Source organism: Urocitellus parryii, chromosome 1 (genome assembly GCF_045843805.1).
Source record: "Urocitellus parryii isolate mUroPar1 chromosome 1, mUroPar1.hap1, whole genome shotgun sequence".
NCBI classification, from domain to species: domain Eukaryota; kingdom Metazoa; phylum Chordata; class Mammalia; order Rodentia; family Sciuridae; genus Urocitellus; species Urocitellus parryii.
In genome coordinates, this window is record NC_135531.1 from 137996335 (window position 1) to 138014349 (window position 18015).

At 36.7% G+C, this 18015-nt stretch overlaps 1 protein-coding gene across 3 annotated transcripts in view; it reads left to right on the plus strand.

Moving 5' to 3' along the window:
- The window catches only part of Rapgef6 (Rap guanine nucleotide exchange factor 6), a 202993-nt gene extending 192113 nt beyond the window's left edge, over positions 1 to 10880 (plus strand). For 2 of the 3 annotated variants that reach the window (XM_026400134.2, XM_026400135.2), the window contains 4 exons: positions 1736 to 1961; positions 4243 to 4745; positions 6425 to 6739; positions 7625 to 10880. In XM_026400134.2, coding sequence (XP_026255919.2) covers positions 1736 to 1961; positions 4243 to 4745; positions 6425 to 6739; positions 7625 to 7650 — 1070 coding nt within the window. In that variant the 3' untranslated portion in view covers positions 7651 to 10880. The remainder of the gene's footprint in view (positions 1 to 1735; positions 1962 to 4242; positions 4746 to 6424; positions 6740 to 7624) is intronic. The other variant, XM_026400136.2, reaches the window with a different exon arrangement.
- Positions 10881 to 18015: the final 7135 nt, after the last annotated feature.

Below are 18015 nucleotides of genomic sequence, written 5' to 3' on the forward strand. Positions count from 1 at the left end.
TACATTATATTTGAGAAATAACTAACACACAAGGATGAAATTATTTTTAAAAAGTAAGTCAAGTGTGTTCCAAGAATAAAAGAGCAATGATTTTTCTTTTAAGGAAGTTTTTTATTTTTTTATTTTATTTACCATATCCATTTTATTGATCCTCTTGAAAATTGATCAGTTTATGGGCATTAGCAAATAACAATGATCCTCAAGATCAAAGATGTGCAACTAAGGAGGCTAGCTTGTCTTGACTTAACCTGGTTCTTAGGCCCCTAAGCCATGGGTTAATAGCACATTTCCTGGGGCTTGATACTTCTCCTTGAAATAGTTAAAGAGGCCATTAATGTGATTATTGCACACCACATTTTTTCTTGAATGACTACAATCATGGGTGAATAAACTCCCAAGAGTTTTAATTCAGAAAAAGATCTTAGAGCTTAGGTAGTTGACTTCCTCTCTGTATGTATAAGAAAGCTAAGGCTCTGAAAATGCTAGTAACATACCTGAGGGATTGGTCCAAGGTCATATCCTGTTGGATTGGTCCAAGGTCATATACCTGTTGAACCTCACTCCGTGAACAAGAATATACCATTTGCTTTCTAGAGACCTGCCCCCTTGTTGGGTCACTTCCTTTCAACTTTGTTTTTGGATTTTACCTCATTCCATCCTTACCCTTTTAACCCAAAGAATACAAAAGAAAATCTGGCTATCTGCTATGCAGTAAGTCACAGAAGAATTTAAAACATGTAGTCACTGTTTTGTTTTGTTTTTTCCATTATATATTTTTCTAAATCTATCTGTTCAGCTGTTGAATATTCTTCAAAGAAATGAAAAAAAAAAGGAAAGTAGGTATATAATTAAGTCCAATCCAAAACAATCTTTAAAAATATGGAAACAGGACTGGGCTTGGTGATGCATACCTATAATCCCAGCAACTCAGGAGGCTGAGTCAAGAGGATTATAAGTTCAAGGTTAGCCTCAGCAACTTAGCAAGATCCTATCTCAAAAAATAAAAAGGATTATGGATATAGCTCAGTGCTAGAATGCCTCTGGGTTCAGTCCCCAGTATAAATAATAATATTAATAATAATCATGAAAAAAATAATAATGGTGTCGAAACAGAACTGGGGATATGGCTCAGTAGTAGAGCTTTTGCCTAGAATGTGGAATTCCTGGGTTTCATCCTCAGCATCACAAAAATAAAATAAAATACTGAAACAGTGATTCTCAACTTGGAGCAAGACTTCTTAGGTGGCATAACCAGAACATCTTTGGTAAGTATATGTAGTTTGAAAAAGCAAAAATGTAGTCCTGACTTCCACCCTTACCTCAAGGTAGTATTTTGGATTTAAATCAGGCCAGGAAATATTTGTGTTAATCAAAGGAAGAGGGCATAAGGCTAAAAAGAAATTGAGAAACTCCTCTATTATGTGTACTTCTTAATATTTGTAATGTACTTAATGCTTTTTTGTTTTATTAGATACTTATGACTCTGGGAGAGCCTAGGCCAGATATACCCTTGGACAAATTCTTAGTAATGCTGCATTTTGGCTTTGCTCTTGAATTTAGAGTATTGGTGAGATGTGGGATAAGTAGGTTAACAGATATTTAGGGGAGTATGTGGAGAAATTGGGCTCTATTACATCTATATAGATATTTATATTTTATTTGTCCTCTCCCTGACTACTCCCACTCATATTCCTTTGAAGTTTGATTAGAGTTTTGGTTTGTTTTTTCTATTCAGGTTATGCACTTATACCATCAGCTAAATCGGACAACTTGTCGGACTCCAGCCATAGCGAGATCTCTTCACGGTCCAGCATCGTGAGCAATTGTTCTGTTGACTCCATGTCTACAACTCTACAGGATGAACGGTGTTCTCAGACCATGGCAATTGCTGAATCCACTGGGACATTGGAAAAGACAGAGCACTCCTCAGGGATAGGAGACCATACTCAGCTTGGTCCTGGGTAAACCATCCTTATCTATGTTCAAATTATAAAACCTTAGCCAAGAGGCCATCAATCATTAAGCAGCATTCCCCATCTTAAGCCTGTACCTTCCCTAAGTGGGAAAGTCGCAAGATATTCCGTAAAAGAATATGAAAGTCAAGCACATATTCTCTATGCCGAATGTGGAAATAAGTACATTTTCAAACATGTATAGATGATTTCTTTTTCTTTTTGTGGTACTAGAGATTGAACTCCAGGACACTTTACCCCTGAGGTGCACCCCAACCCTTTTTTATATTTTATTTTGAGACAGGATCTTGCTAAGTTGCTGAGGCTAGCCTCAAACTTGCCATCCTCCTGCCTTAGCCTTCCCTCCCAGCTAGGGATGCTTATTTTTAAAGTGTTACTGAATTGAAGTAACTTCTAAATGAGAGAAGTTACTAGGGCTCAGGATTTAACCCAATGGTAAATTTGCATTGTAGAGTGCTTACTACGTAGCATGTTCAAGGCTATGGGTTGGATCCCCAGCAACACCACCCCTCTCTTCCACCCCCCCCCCAAAAAAAAAGAAGAAAAAGAAACTGGCTGTTAGTTTAAAGGTGTCTCGAAAATTGTATAATAGAAAGTACACCCTCACCAGGTGTGGTAGCACATGCCTGTAACCTGTAATCCCAACAACTCCGGAAGTTGAGGCAGGATGATGACAGGTTCAAAGCCAGCCTCAGCAACTTAGTAAGGCCCTAAACAACTTACGGAGACTCTGTCTCGAAAATCTAAAAAAAAGCTGGAAGAATAGGAGAGGTTGGGGATGGAGGCTCAGTGGTTTAACGCCCCTGGGTTGAACCCACAGTACCAAAAAAAAAAACATGTACACCCAGTGTTGTACGTATCATAGACTGGTTGGGAAAGTGTTATCAGTCCTTAATCTTGTTTTCTGATATCATGATTTGAATAAGAATAATGAGCTATCAAAGATTAATTTTTTAAAAAAAATTTTAACTCCAGTATGACTGGGTAACAAGAAGTCCCAATTATGTACACCTATAATACACCAATAAAAAAATTTGTAGAAAGAGAAAAAAAATTAACTTCCAATTTCTCTTTAGAATCTTCCAATTTCTTTTTAGAATCAAGCAAAATAGAAATCTTCAATAAAGCATCAAAAAACTTTAAAGTGATTATTGTTAAGCTTCATCTACTTTAATATCTATTTTAAAGTATATTCTAGATTTCATAGAGTAAGTATTTTTATAAAAATTAGGGTTTTCTTTTTTTTTTCCTTGTTTGTTTTTTGTTACTTTTGTTTTATTTTTTCCTGTCCTGGGGTCTAACTCAGGGCCCCAGGTATACTAGGCAAGCTCTCTACCACTGAAGTATATCCCCAGCCCCAAATATTTTAGATGTCACAGACCATAAGATCTCTGTTACAACTACTTTGCCTTTATTGTTAACACCAAAACAACTATAGCCAATACATAAGCAAATCGGCATGACTATTTCCCATAAAACTTTATTTTTTTAAATATTTTTTAGCTGTAGTTGGACACAATATCTTTATTTTATTTATTTATTTTTATGTGGTGCTGAGGATCGAACCCAGGGCCTCACACATGCTAGGCAAGTGCTCTTCCTCTGAGCCACAATCCCAGCCCCCAATAAAACTTTATTTACAAAACTAGGCAGAGGACTGGGTTTGACCTTGGCCTGTAGTTTGTTGACCCCTTTTCCATATTATAAATCAAAGGTTCACAAATATTTTGTGAAGGACTAGATAGGAAATATTTTAGACAAGCAGGCTGCATATGGTTTTATTTAAACCCTTTAAAATATAAAAAACCGTTCTTTGCTCCAGACCATACCAAAAAAAAATGGGCTGTTAGCTGGATTTGGCCAATCAGCCTAAGTTTGAGGATTCCCCCAAAAAATGATAGGATTCATTTAATAGATTGTGGGGGAAGTTGCTGTTTACTTGGTACTATAATAGGCTAACTTCAAATATACCTTGCTTAAGCTGTGGATTCTTATGTCTGTATTCATTGGAGAAGAGTATATTGAAATAGAATGAAAAGGTTTGCTTAATTTTATTCATTTCAAACCTTATCATTGCATTTTTCACTTAAAATGTATTTTTTAAAACTTTTTAGGAAACCTTGCCTAAGCATTTGAGTTTTTTCATTGTATGTTTCTAGCTGTGTATGTTCTGTGTTTGTTATAAGAGCTTATACTTGGATTAGACAGAAGAAAGATTGCCCAATAAGCCAGTAAATTACTTCTAATTGTGTGTTATCTCCAATTGCAGGTGGATGCTTTCAAAACCATCTTTAATCAAAGGTTTAGCTGTCTCAGCTTCTATGAGCAATGAAGAGATTTCTCATGAGCATGTTGTTATTGAAGCAGCTGATAGTGGTCGTGGAAGTTGGACTTCCTGTTCAAGCAGCTCCCATGACAACTTTCAGAGCCTTCCAAACCCAAAAAGCTTGGACTTTTTGAACTCCTATAGGCATACTCATTTGGATGATCCCATTGCTGAAGTGGAACCCAGTGACTGTGAGCCCTACTCCTGTCCTAAAGGCTGCTCTAGAACTTGTGGCCAGTGTAAGGGAAACCTAGAGACTAATCAGTTGAGACAAAGTTGGGCCTCCTCCAGTTCTCTCTCTGATACATATGAACCAAATTATGGGACAGTTAAACGGAGAGTATTGGAGAGCATCCCCACCGAGTCATCTGACAGCTTGGACCCAAAGGATGCCACTGACCCAGTTTATAAAACTGTCACTTCAAGCACAGAAAAGGGCTTGATTGGTAAGTTGTGTGCTTTGTTGTATACTTCGTGTTCAGAGATTGTGGCAAAAAATAATATTAATAAGGCAGTGGAATATATTGGCCAGGATTTTATTGTTGGAACAAATCGTTCTCTTTGTCCCTAAATTCATGGCTTCTCAAGAGTTTTGGAGCAGATATTCAAGCCATTAAAATAAAAAGTCTGGTGAGAAAATATGTAGTTAAGGAAATACATTTGTCGTGTTTTATTTTTTAAGATATTTTTGGTTCATTGAAGAATATCATCACATTACTATACAGTAGTAATAAAGATATTATTCTCTTTGTCATAAGGGGAAGAAATTATTTGGACCACAACTGCTAGGCATACATGGTAGAAATATTTATTCTTATGTTACTTTTAGGTAGTAAAAGTGAGAGGGGGAAATATGAGTGAGCTTAGTGGTAGAGCATATTCTTAGTATTCAGGAGGCCCTGGGTTCAATCTTCAGCACCATGAAAAAAGAAAGAAATCAATCTGAAACATTTTTCATTATACCTTCCTTTTGCATATCATTAGTGTAGAAAATCATTTGTGAATTTCATTCTAGGCTTTCTTAGTGTATTCAGCCATCAAATAATATTTTTGAAAAATTTATTCCCTGAATTATATAAATATTTGAATAATAGTCCCTGCTCTTCTACATATGCAGAATGACTATTTGTTAAATCTATATTATTCATGATCAGTTCTTAATTCTATGACATAGTCATGATATCACATTTAATTGCTAAAGTGTGCTTATTTTATAGTCACTTGTTAAATTGCACTATAGATTGGGTGTTTAGCTCTCATTTTGTGTGTGTGTCGGGGCAGGGGGGGGTGCTGGGGGGTGCTGGGGATTGCACCCAGGGCCTTGAGCATGCAACGAAAGCACTCTACCAACTCAGCTATATCCCCATCCCCTAGAGACAGGGTCTCACTGAGTTGCTTTTCACATTGTTTTTCCTAAGGTTGGCTTTGAACTTGCTATTCTCCTGTCTCAGCCTCTTAAGCTGCTGGGATTACAGTTGTACGCCACCACACCTAGCTAAAGTCACCATTAATTTTTAATGTCCACTGAAAATCAGAGAAATTTAATTTAAGATAAATTTTCTAAGATTATGTTTTTTTTTTTTTTCTTCTCTATTTAATCCAAAAGCAGAAGTTAGAAGTAAGGTCCTAAAAAAAGATGAGTTCATCTTTATGGGTAAAGTTAAATTTGTCCACATGCTTGGATGGAGAACTAATCTGCCCAGTGGTACCATAGAACAGTGGTTCATGTCTCCAGGAAAGGGTGAAACAGCTCTACAGCAACCCCAAACATCTTTTGAAAACTCGACTAGTCAACAGAGAATGATGGTTAGGGTGAACTTTTAAATGTTTGTCATCTTTAGGACTAGTGTTAGTACAGGATGTGTCTCACACTTCTGTGATGTGAGTGCTAAACTGTAGAAGAAAGTTTATCATCAATGTCATCTTCAGCACACTCTTTGAATGTTTATAAAACTTAACGTAATTGTATTTTAATGTAACCTGTGTTTTAAAACAGGTTTCAGTATTGTTTATTAAGCTAATCTGCTGTCATTATATTTAAGTTTATTTTATCCATTTTAAGTGTGTGTGTGTGTTATTTCTTACATTTTTCATTAACATTTCCACTGCTTATTTTTCATGCCAGTGTACTGTGTAACTTCACCCAAGAAGGATGATAGGTATAGGGAGCCACCTCCTACTCCTCCCGGATATATGGGAATTTCTTTAGCGGACATAAAAGAAGGACCCCACCTGCACCTAAAACCTCCAGATTATAGTGTGGCAGTGCAAAGGTCAAAGATGATGCATAACAGCCTTTCTAGACTGCCACCAGCTTCTCTCAGTAGCAGCCCTGTGGCGTGTGTTCCATCGAAGATTGTAACTCAGTCTCAGAGGCATAATTTGGAGCCATCCCATCCTAAACTAGCAGATGTGACTGATGCAGATAGCGAAGCAGATGGTATGTTGACAACCTACCTTAATGGGTCTTAAATGAATTGCTGAATTAATAGAAAATGATTTTTACTCTGGCTCTTTTATGGTAATTAATGTTTTTTTAATACCTTAAAAATCTCTATCCAAAAAAATAAGAAATCCCTAAACATGATTGTATGTTTTGTTTTGTTTTTTTAAATAGAGATGCAAGCTGCTCTTTTTTATGATCCCAGTACCTTTCTGCTGGGTCCCAATGGAGTATTCTTATCTTTGATAGAACAGCAACTTAGTCTAATAGGATAATTTTGAGAGGAAACACTTGACATCAGTAGAGTTGTGATTTACATCAGCACATGGAAATGTTTCAAATGCCAAATTGTCTGAAATTATGTTATTGATACAGTTCCTCTTATTTGCAATATCCTTGACTGACTTTGTACCTGTGGTAATAATTTGAAAAATAATTGGCTTTCTTAAATCAAGTTTTTTTTGTTTGTTTTTTTGTGGTACTGGGGATTGAACCCAGGAACTGTATCCTCAGCCTTATTTTGAGACAGGCTTCTCACTGTATTACCCAGGCTGGCTTCAAATTTTGCAATCCTCCTGCCTCAGTCTCCTGAGTAGCTGGGATTGTAGACATGTACCACCACACTCAGCAGAAATAAATGAAATTTTATCCTTTTGAACAGTAAAATAATAAAATGAATTTAAAACATTTATGAAATTCCAGGTTTTTTTCACCCTTTGTTGTGATCAGAAGTGTCATTACAATAAAATGTGGGCCTTGATAGGCTGTTGAGGATTTTTTTGTTGAAATTGATAAATTTTCTAACAGCAACAGATCATTAGATTATTACTCGATCTTCATTAACATGCTGATCTGCTGTTTGTGGGTTTTTTTAATTTTCAGAAAATGAACAGGTGTCAGCTGTCTGACCATTGGATGACCCTTTTGAAGACCACCAAAAGTTTTGAAGAAGTGGACAGAAACCCTGATGATTCTGCAGGCCATTGCCAACAAATAGCTCACTGCTACTAACCCAGAGGTTTCATTCCTTGTACTATGAGCAGTGAGATAGACCTGAGTGGTACTTGCTTTCATTTAATCTCTGAAGATGCAGTTTCCTCAGCTATTAATGCTGTGCCTGGATACCATTCTGCACTTTGTACACCATACCTGCCTTGGGACCACATTACAGAACCAATCCAAACTCAAGAGTCATCCCCATGTATATCACTGTAGATTTTCCTTTCACAAATTATTTTAAAGGTAGTGGTATTGTTATTTCCAAGCCATAGCTTGGACTAAAGGACAAATTCAAAATGTCTGCCAATATCAAGCTTTCTCTTGTATATTTAAAAAGTAATTTATTATTTAAAGTGTTGTGGTTTTGTTTGTATGCGGGAGCCATTGTTAGATGATGTTTGTTTGAGGTGATAAAACTGTCTCTGGTCTGACTAAACAGAAGTCATCTTTGTAAAGATGCTGTGCTTGATCTATACGGAGATGTAACTTGATCTGAGCACCAATGTGATTGGGGGGGGGTGTTCAGTTTGAGTAAACTAAGAAGCCTTTTGCAGTGGAAGTGTTAGGAACCTTCTAGATCATGGTGTGAAATGAAGTTGCCACAGGGTTTCTTGTCAAACCTTTGGGAAAGGGGAGGGGAGGTAAAATGATAGGTGGAACCTTAATTTCCAAAGACTAATTCTTTCTGAAGTGAAAGTCATGCTGCATCTAATTATAAACTAAAAGTAAACCTAATAGAGAATGAGTTCTAGAGAATTCTACTCTAAGGAAACCCTAAACTAAAATTTCTGACAACTCAAGTATGGAGTTCATTTTTTAAAAGAAGTATAATCATAGATGTTGTAATCATGAAGATGAATTTGCCCTTATACATTGTCCGGCAACATATCCCACATCTCTCAGCACAAGTTGCATCTAATCTTAATAAAACATGCAGCTCTGAGCCATCTCAGTAAAGCTCAGTAGCCATCAAGGTACATAACTGGTTTTAAACTCTGTGGGAGAAAGAGGAGCTAGAAATGTAAAAATGATTGTCTTTTGGTTCTCATTTTAGCCCTTGAGAGACGTAGCTTTCTGGCCTCTTGGGCATGGCATTCTTAATTTAAATATTTAATTAAAATTTCAGTGACTATTTGCTGTATGAAGTAGATTTTTCACATTTTTTACAAATTAAATATGTTTTCTACTTGTATTTAATTTTTTTTTCATTTGTTTTTTAATGTAAAGGCAAATGGGATTCTCATAAACTTCTGTGATAACCAAAAAAAAAAAAAAAGGAAGAAAAGGAGGGGAGAAAAAAAAGCCAAAGCCATTAAGGTGCACTGTCCAAATCAACTTGGAGCCTAATGGATTTACTTCAAAATGGTTCTCCATATGTGACCATATAGGATTTAATTAGTGACTTCTTTTTTAAGAATCTGTATTTTTTCCTAGCTCTCTTTCTCTCTTATTTTCTTGCCTGTCTCCTTTATTAAAATTATAAATGAATTCCAGGTGATAAATCATAGCAATTCATTTTTCCCATCAAAATGATGATCTCCTGGTGGGGGACATTAAGCTGAAACTTAAGCCTTAGAGAATAACCCCAATATGTTAAAATAAAGCTAGGTCACTTCATAGCTTTCTTGGTTCTTTGAAGAGGAAAGTGAATCAAAAATCCTGGCTTGAAAGTCACACTCTAGTAATTTGGTCTATAAATAGTGGTTCTCTGATTATAAATTTTTTATTCTGTGATTTACATAACATTCTTTTTGTGTCCTCAGCAAAAAAAAAAAAAAAAAAAAAGATATTTTTGCTATAACCACCTTTTTATCAAGTTTGGGTACTTATTCTCACCATTTTATATCCATTACTCCAGAAAAAAAAATATGTGCTATTTGCACAGCATCTGTTTATTTAGCAGGTCTTTCAAACCAAATGGAAGCCTTACTGTCTTTGTTCTTAGTGGTGTAAACAATACTTTGCTCAGAGAGTTGAGGCCTGTGGTTTTGGACTTGCACCATGTAGCTGCCTTTGTTGTATTTAGCTTTAACTGTGAGTAGATCAGCTGATCACATTGATCAGGAACTAAAACCAAATGCTTTATAGTTTGATAAGTATAAATCCCTTACAAAATCATGAACTATTGACTTCTTTCAAAATTTAGGGTACATTTCTCAGTCTTTTCTTAGTTTCTTATATGACTAGAATGGGGAAGCCTTAACCTGTCCTTGCTCCAGTTCCAAATCCCTTTTTGTTTTATAAATTTAAACTTCATTGAAAAGACTAGTGCCCACTCTTCCCACCACAACTCTACATCTGCCAAAACTTGTAAAAAGAGTAAACCTTGAGTGTAAACTTTTGCCAAATGTTAAATTTCAGCAGAATCTCTTCATAATGCAAGATTTGGAGAATTAGTAAATCCAGTATATAGTTCCATTAAAGTTTATTGTAATTAACAGATTCTCATTTCCTCGAATATGTCACCTTCCTGAGCATCTCTCCTAGACAGGAAATGCAGCAGTAATCATGGGGATTTCTAAGGATGAACTTAGAAATGTGTTATTTATAAAATATTCTTTCCCCTGCCCCACCCCAAAAAAAGGTGGAACAGGGGGAGTTTCTTTGTATAGTTAAAACAGTGATTGTTATTTGGATACAAAACATTATGTTAAAGTGTTTGTATCCCTTGAGCATTACTTAAAGGCTAGGGGAAAAAAGGATGACTCTTCAGAAAAGTGTCAAATGCATTTTTAAATTTAAACTTGAACCCCAATTCATCTTTAGCTTTTGTTGTGCTTCTTTTAAGGCTTCTTTATTTTTGATATACAGAATGCGGTTACACTTGATCTTTTAAATTGAAACGTAAGCTTATCAGCAAAAGACAAAAACAAAATTGCACCATTGTAATTATCAAAATAGCAACTATACTGCACAATTCAGTGATTGTAAGGTATCCTATAACAAGCAATGTTTGTCTCCTATTTTTTGATACCTCTTAAACTTATGTCTTTTAGAAAGACAGTGCCTCTGTATGCTTTTTGTATTTTTACTGAGTGTAAATATTTGTTATATTTTTGGTTAAGAGAATGTAAAAGTACCATTTATTATTACCATATCTACTGATACATTGGTGGAATCAATAAAGAGTCTACATTAACCTTCTCTGTACTTTATTGCAAATGTATGGAATAGATGAAATAATTACACGTGTGCACTCAAGAGTGCTGTTCTGGAATCTGTGTTGGTTAGAAGGCGGCCTTATTTTTTTAAGTGTGCAGAGAAATTGAAGTGGTCTGTTTTTGTTGATCATATGGAATCTGTGAAACAACGGTTTGTTTAGGTTAAAGTTGTATCTTGATTACAAACCAATTAAGAGTGACTTAAACTCCATTAGGGATTGTTTTTCTTTTATAACAGAAAAGACCCCAGACAAACTGTTCAGGGCTGATATAGTAACTCTATGCGGCAACCCGGCTGGGCACAGAATCACAAGCCACTCAAGCAGGAACAAAGCTTTATTTTTAAAAAGGCCGCCAGTGCCCCGTGTGCGCCTGGCTAGCAAGCTGGTCCACACACGTGTGTGCATCTACCGGAACTGGGCCCCCCCCACCTCCCCCGGAATTCCCGCCTACTATCCTTCCCCAACCAATGGGAACTCTCCTGGAGTCCCGTAACTTGAGTCCCGTAGCAGGCTGAGGTGAACAGCAGGAGTCCAATTTCCATATGAATGTAAATCTTAACATAATCATAACATCTCAATGGCTAGCTGGCAGTCACCTTAACCAAAGGTGCCATGTATCATAATACTTTTGCTGTGGCTCCTAGCAACTCTGCAGTGCTGTAAGGGACTTGGAGAACCTGACAGACCCCAAGGAGTCACCTCAGTACTTCAGGAAGGAAGGACTTAGAGGAAAATAAACAAATGTGTATCTCATTTTATTAGCAAAGTGAAAGGTTTTTCAGAAGTTCCATTTAAGTATTTCTACTTAACATCCCATCAAAACTGCTGTATGACCTCTGAGGAGATTAGGGAACTGATTTGATCTGAGCATTTGATACCCCAAACAAAATTGGAGTTCTTTTCAGTGAAAAAGGAAAGAATGGGTATCAACTGGGCAGCATACTACTGCCAACTCCTTTGGACAAGTATGTGGTAATGCAGTCTTTTTATGGGACAGGGTCCTGTTGAGGAAGAAGGAAATTGTGCTGCAGCACCCCTTTGTAAAATCTCCAGTCATCCCTCTGAATCCAGAGAATGTTACTCCTGTAGTAACCAAGTCTTTCTTCTTAGTTCTCCCTTTTCAACATATACACCACGTTTTCCCGGGCTGTTTTTTCCCCAGACAGGCTCTCTAGTCTCTCTAGTTTTTTTCTTCTATTTAGAAAATATTAAACACAAATGAAGTTAGCTGGATAACAGCTAGCCAAAAGCATTATACCCTGTCCAGGAATTTGTAAAAGTTACTTTATTTGGGAGAAGAATCTAGATGTAATAATTAAACACTTTGGGGATAAGATTACTTCGGATTATCTGTTGGGGCCTAAATGCCAGCAAGCGTCCTCATAAGAAAAAGAAAAAGAAGGGAAATACACAGAGGAAAAGCCATAATGAAGACAGAGCAGACAGATGTAGCCACAAGTTAAGTAATGCGAACAGCAGGAACTGGAAGAGATGGAGAGTTCTCCTAGAGCCTCCAGGGGATGTGCTGCCCTGCTGACCTCTTCATTTTGGACTCTGGCCTTGAGAACTTTGAGATAATACATTTCTACTGTCTTAAGCCACCCAGTTTTTGATAATTTTTTAATAGTTCTAGGAAAATAACTTTATTTGCCTATTTTTGGGGGACCCACACCCTGTAGTTCAGCATTGTGGTGATCTATAAGCAAACCTCAGGAACCTCCTTCAACTCTCCCCACTCCCAGGAAGCATGTGATTAATCTAGGAGAGAGAACTGGTTGTCACAGAGATGGTCTCCACCACGGCCTAGTCAGCCTATTGTTTTTCTCCCTTTCAAGGTAAGTATGTACCGGTATTGTGATTTTAATTGTAATTTCCATAATGATTGATTAATAATATGCATCTTTTCAAATACTTATTGGCTATTTGGATACTATTGCAAAGTGTTTAGGATTTTGTTTTCTATTTGTTAAAATATATGAATGCATAATTAACTTATAATGAGCTTATATATCTAGCAATCTTGTAGTATTCACTTAGATTCTAACACTTTATGGATTCTTTTGGATTATTCTGCATGCTTATATGCTCATAAAAACCTTATTTCTGGCCATTTTACATTTTTTTCTTATTACATTGACCAAAATATTCAGTACTGTGTTAGATAGAAATGGTCAGAGTGGAATTCCTATCTTTGTTCCTGATCTCGGGGAAATCTTTCAGAAATCACCTTTAAGCATGCTGTTTGCTGTGGTGTTCATGAGTTTAAGGAAGTCCCCTTTTACTTATATTTTGTTAAAAAGGATTTATGATTTAGCCAGCCACAGTGGTACACAACTATAATTCCAGCAAGTCAGGCAGCTGAGGCAGGAGAATCACAAGTTCAAGGCCAGCCTCGGCAGCTTAACAAGATCCTGTCTCAAAAAGGACCTCAGTGCTTGCGTAGCATATGTGAGTCACTGGGTTCGATCCTCAACACGACATAAAAATAAATAAAGGTGTTGTGTCCATCTACAACTAAAAAATATATTAAAAAAAAAAAAAGACTGAAGACTGGGGATACAGCTCAGTGATACATTGGCCCTGTGTTCAATTCCTGCTACCACCAAAAAAAAAAGTACAGTTTTGAATATTGTCAATCACTTTTCTTGAATCTATTGATGATCCATCAAGTTGTTTTTTCATTATCTGTTACTGTGGTTCTTAAGGGAAGTTTGTAGTCTTAAATGCATACATGAAAAGGAAGACTAAATGTTGATTAAGCATTATTCTCAAGAAACCAAAGTAATAACAGAAAATTAAACCTAAATAGGAAATAATTAATAGCAGAAATTAGTGAAATATATAATATGTCCCCCAAAAAGGTTAACAAACAATAAGTTGATTCTTTGAAAAGAATGATAAAATTGACAAACTGTTGGTGATCAATGAAAAAGGAAAAGGGCATAATTAATGTCAGGACTGAAGAATAATCATGACTGTAAAGTTTACTAAAGAGAATGACATAGGGGTTGATATTAAAACAGTTTATGGGGTGTGGTTCTGTGGTAGAGCATTGGGTTCAATTCTCAGTACCACTGAAAGAACAAAAAGTAACTTACCAAAACCTTAACAAGGAGAGACAAATTTTTGTAGTCCTATAATACAGAAATTGGATGTAACATTCTTCCATTCCTTGATGGTCTCATGGATAGGTGATACCAGAAAAAGAGAAAAAAATAATATTGAATTTATATAACAAAATCTTAAATATAGGAGTGTAGGAATATCTTAAATAGGAGACAAATGCTATCAAAAATAATTAAGTCTCTCTGTTCCTCCCTACTCAACAGACAGCAGTCGCTGGGTCACTAGGGCTGCTTTCAACTCTGGCACTATTGCCATCAGTGACCCCCAACTACACCATTAACATGTCCCAGTATGATTTCACCCATCATGAGGTCAATGGCACAGTCTAGGATGAGAATAGGAAGCTTGTGGTCAGTGGAAAGTCCATCTCCCAGGAGCGGGATTCCCAGCATCAAAGAGGGTGATGCTGGTGCTGAATGTGTCTTGGAGTCCACTGGTGTCTTTATTACCACAGAGAAGGCTGGGGCTTATTGAAGGGCAGCACCAAAAGAGTCATCATCTCTGCCCCTTTTGCTGATGTCTCATGTTTGTGATGGGTGTGAGCCATGAGAAGTGTGACAACTTCCCTCAAGATAGTCAGCCGTGTCTCCTGCACCACCAACTGCTTAGCCCCCTTGGCCAAGGGCATCCTTGATACCTTTGACGTTGTGGGAGAACTCATGACCACAGTCCATGCCATCACTGCTGGGGCTGACATGGCCCTTAACGACCACTTTGTCAAGTTCATTTTCTGGTATAACAATGGGATGGTGGAACTTGTGGTCCCCATGGCCTCCAAGGAGTTGAGTCCGCAGACCACCTACCCAACAGCATGAACACAGAGGAAGAGAGAGGCCCTCAGCTGCTGGGGAGTCCCTGCAACAGGGACTCAGTCCCTCAACACACCGAGAACTCTCCTCCGAATTTCCATCAGAGTCCCCTAAAAAAGGGAAAGGATAGCAAGCCCTATTATTAAAAATCATCAAGAAAGTCAGTGTACCCAAAAAATAAATAATTGATATATTTGCCTATTTTTTTTCTTTTTTAGTTATTCATGGGCACAATATCTTTATTTTGTTTGTTTATTTTTATGTGGTGCTAAGGATCGAACCCAGTGCCTCTGCCACTGAGCCACAACCCCAGCCCCATATTTGCCTATATTAAAAACACTCATCAAAAATACTATTTGTAAAAAAGTTCAGAGAACTGGGTGCAGTGGTACATGCCTTTAATCCCAGTAGCTTCGGGCAGGAGGATCAAGAATTCAAAGCCAGCCTCAGCAAGACCCCAAGCAACTCAGGGAGACCCTCTAAATAAAATATGAAAGGGCTGGAGATACGTCTCAGTGTTAAAGTGCCCTTGAGTTCAATCCCCGATAGCAAAAAACAAAAGGCCGGAGAGTTGGGAAACACTTAATTCTTAATAACCTTCAAAGACTTGTATTCAGAATATATAAAGTGCTTCTATACACAAAAGAAAAATCCCAATTAAAAAAATAGTCAAAAGAAATGTGCACAAGTCTATAATTCCAGCAGTTTGAGAGGCTGAGGCAAGAGGATAGCAAGGAATTTCGAGACCCTGTCTCAAAAAATAAAAAGTGCTGGGGATATGACTCAGTGGTTAAGTTCCCTGGGTTCAAACCCTGGCACCAAAAAGAGAAAAAGCTATCGATAAACACATGGAGAGGTGCTTAATCTCATTTAAAAAACTGTAGGTCTGAATGGACAACAATGTGTTAACTGCCCTCTCTGTGGAGTTGTAATGGTAGATGATCTTAGGCAGAAAACTGCTTAGGAAGAAAGGAAAGTAAGAGGGTGGACTCCAAGGGGAAATATGATAAAAAAATACACAGGATCCACTAGGTGGCCTCATACTACAACGTGATTTTTTTCTTTTTTTTTTTTCTTTTTTTTTTAGTGGTAGATGGACAGCATGCCTTTATTTATTTTTGTATGCAATGCTAAGGATCAAACCCATTACCTCACACATGCTAGGCAAGTGCTCTGCCATTGAGCCACAGCCACAGCCCTTGAGGGTCTTCTTTAAAGAGATTAAAGGTAATATCTCATCTTTCCAGATGCAGCCCCTAGTGATATATTTGAGAAGAATTTTCCTTCACAAAAGTAATGATCTGGGAGCATTTTCAAAAGAGATAATTCCAGGAGATTTTAAGCAGATTCTGGTTGGATAATCTTGGAACAACAGTGAATGAATAATATAGCTGCAACTAATTCCTAATGCAGGTGTGGGCAGAGGATGTAGAACACTTCATGAATATTGGTCTTTTCCAGGGATCCCAAGAGCAATCTATTGAAAATACAAAAGGTTGCATTCTGAACTGGAATGCAAAGCAGGTAAACACAGGCTTTGTGTCCACCATTGGATTTTCTTTTTTTTTTTTTTTTTTGAGGTGCCTTTTAAGTCTATTTTCTTTTAATTGTAGGTGTTCTTTATATATTCTGGACGTGACTCTTTTTAGTTTTACCTATGGTAAAATCTTTACTCTGGCTTATTTTGTCATACCCTTAATGGTGTCTCTTCCATGAAGAGAAGTTTTTTTTGTTTTTTTTTTAAGAGGGAAAGAGAGAATTTTTAAATATTTTTTTAGTTTTCGGTGGACACAACATCTTTATTTTATTTTTATGTGGTGCTGAGGATTGAACCCAGCACCCGGCGCATGCCAGGTGAGCGCACTACCGCTTGAGCCACATCCCAGCCCAAGAAGTTCTTATTTCTAAACCAGAGAAAGTTATTTTCCTTTATGGTTTTTGAATATAGTATGAGGTAGGAGTCAGATTTCATTCCTCTTTCTACAAATCACTCCTATACCCTTTAGTGAAAGGATATTTCCCACTGCATTTCAGTGCCATCTTTGCTATAAATCAAGTGTGTGTCTATATACGTATTTATTTCTGGGATCTGTATTGTCTTACTGGTCTGCTTTTCTCCATTTCCTGACACCACACTATCTTAATCATTCTGGCATTATAAATCCCATATTATTCTTTTTCAAGAGTATCTTAGTTTTTTTATCATTTTATTTCCAAGTAGATTTCAGAACTAGCACATCAGGGCTGGGGTTGTGGCTCAGTGGTAGAGCACTTGCCTAGCATGTGTGAGGCACTGGCTTCGATTCTCAGCCCCGAATATAAATAAATGTGTTTTAAAAACAAAAAGATCCATCAACAACTAAAGACATTAAAAAAACAAAAAAAAACTAGCACATCAGCTTTCACACACATGCACTGGCATGTATACATAAACAATTGCAATTTTGATTGGAATTTTCTTGAGTTTATTTATCCTTTTTTTTTTTTTTTTTTTTTTTTTGAGAGAGGTACCAGGGATTGAACTCAAGGGCACTTGATCACTGAGCCACATCTCCAGCCCTATTTTGTATTTTATTTAGAGACAGGGTCTCACTGAGTTGCTTAGTGCCTCACTTTTAGTAAGGCTGGCTTTGAACTCACGATCCTCCTGCCTCAGCCTCCCGAGCCACTGGGATTACAGGCATGTACCACTGCACCCAGCTATTTGTTTATATTTTCTATTGTTTCATTGTTTTGATTTAAAAACATTCATACTTTTCATGTAAAATTTATTTTTTGGTTTTTGGTGTTTGCCTTTATAAACAGTAGCTTTTAAATTTTCAGTTTTTAATTATTTTGTTTTCATAAATAGAAATAAAATTGATTTTAATGTTTATCCATCAGCCTTACTACATTTACTTCTAATGATTAATAGTTTAAATTTTCTGCATAAAATTTACAGCTAAAGATAGTTCCATTTCTTCCTCCTTCTTACATTTTTTATTATTTTATTAACCAGAACTTTCAGTATATGCTAAAAGTAGTGAAGATAAGGAAAATTCAACCTTTCACTATGAAATACAATGTTTACTTTAAATTCTAAGTCTAAGTTCTTTATTGAACTAAGAAAGTGCTCTTCAGTCCTAGTTTTCTCAAACTTATTAATGTTGAACTCTGTCAAATGCTTTTTCTGTATC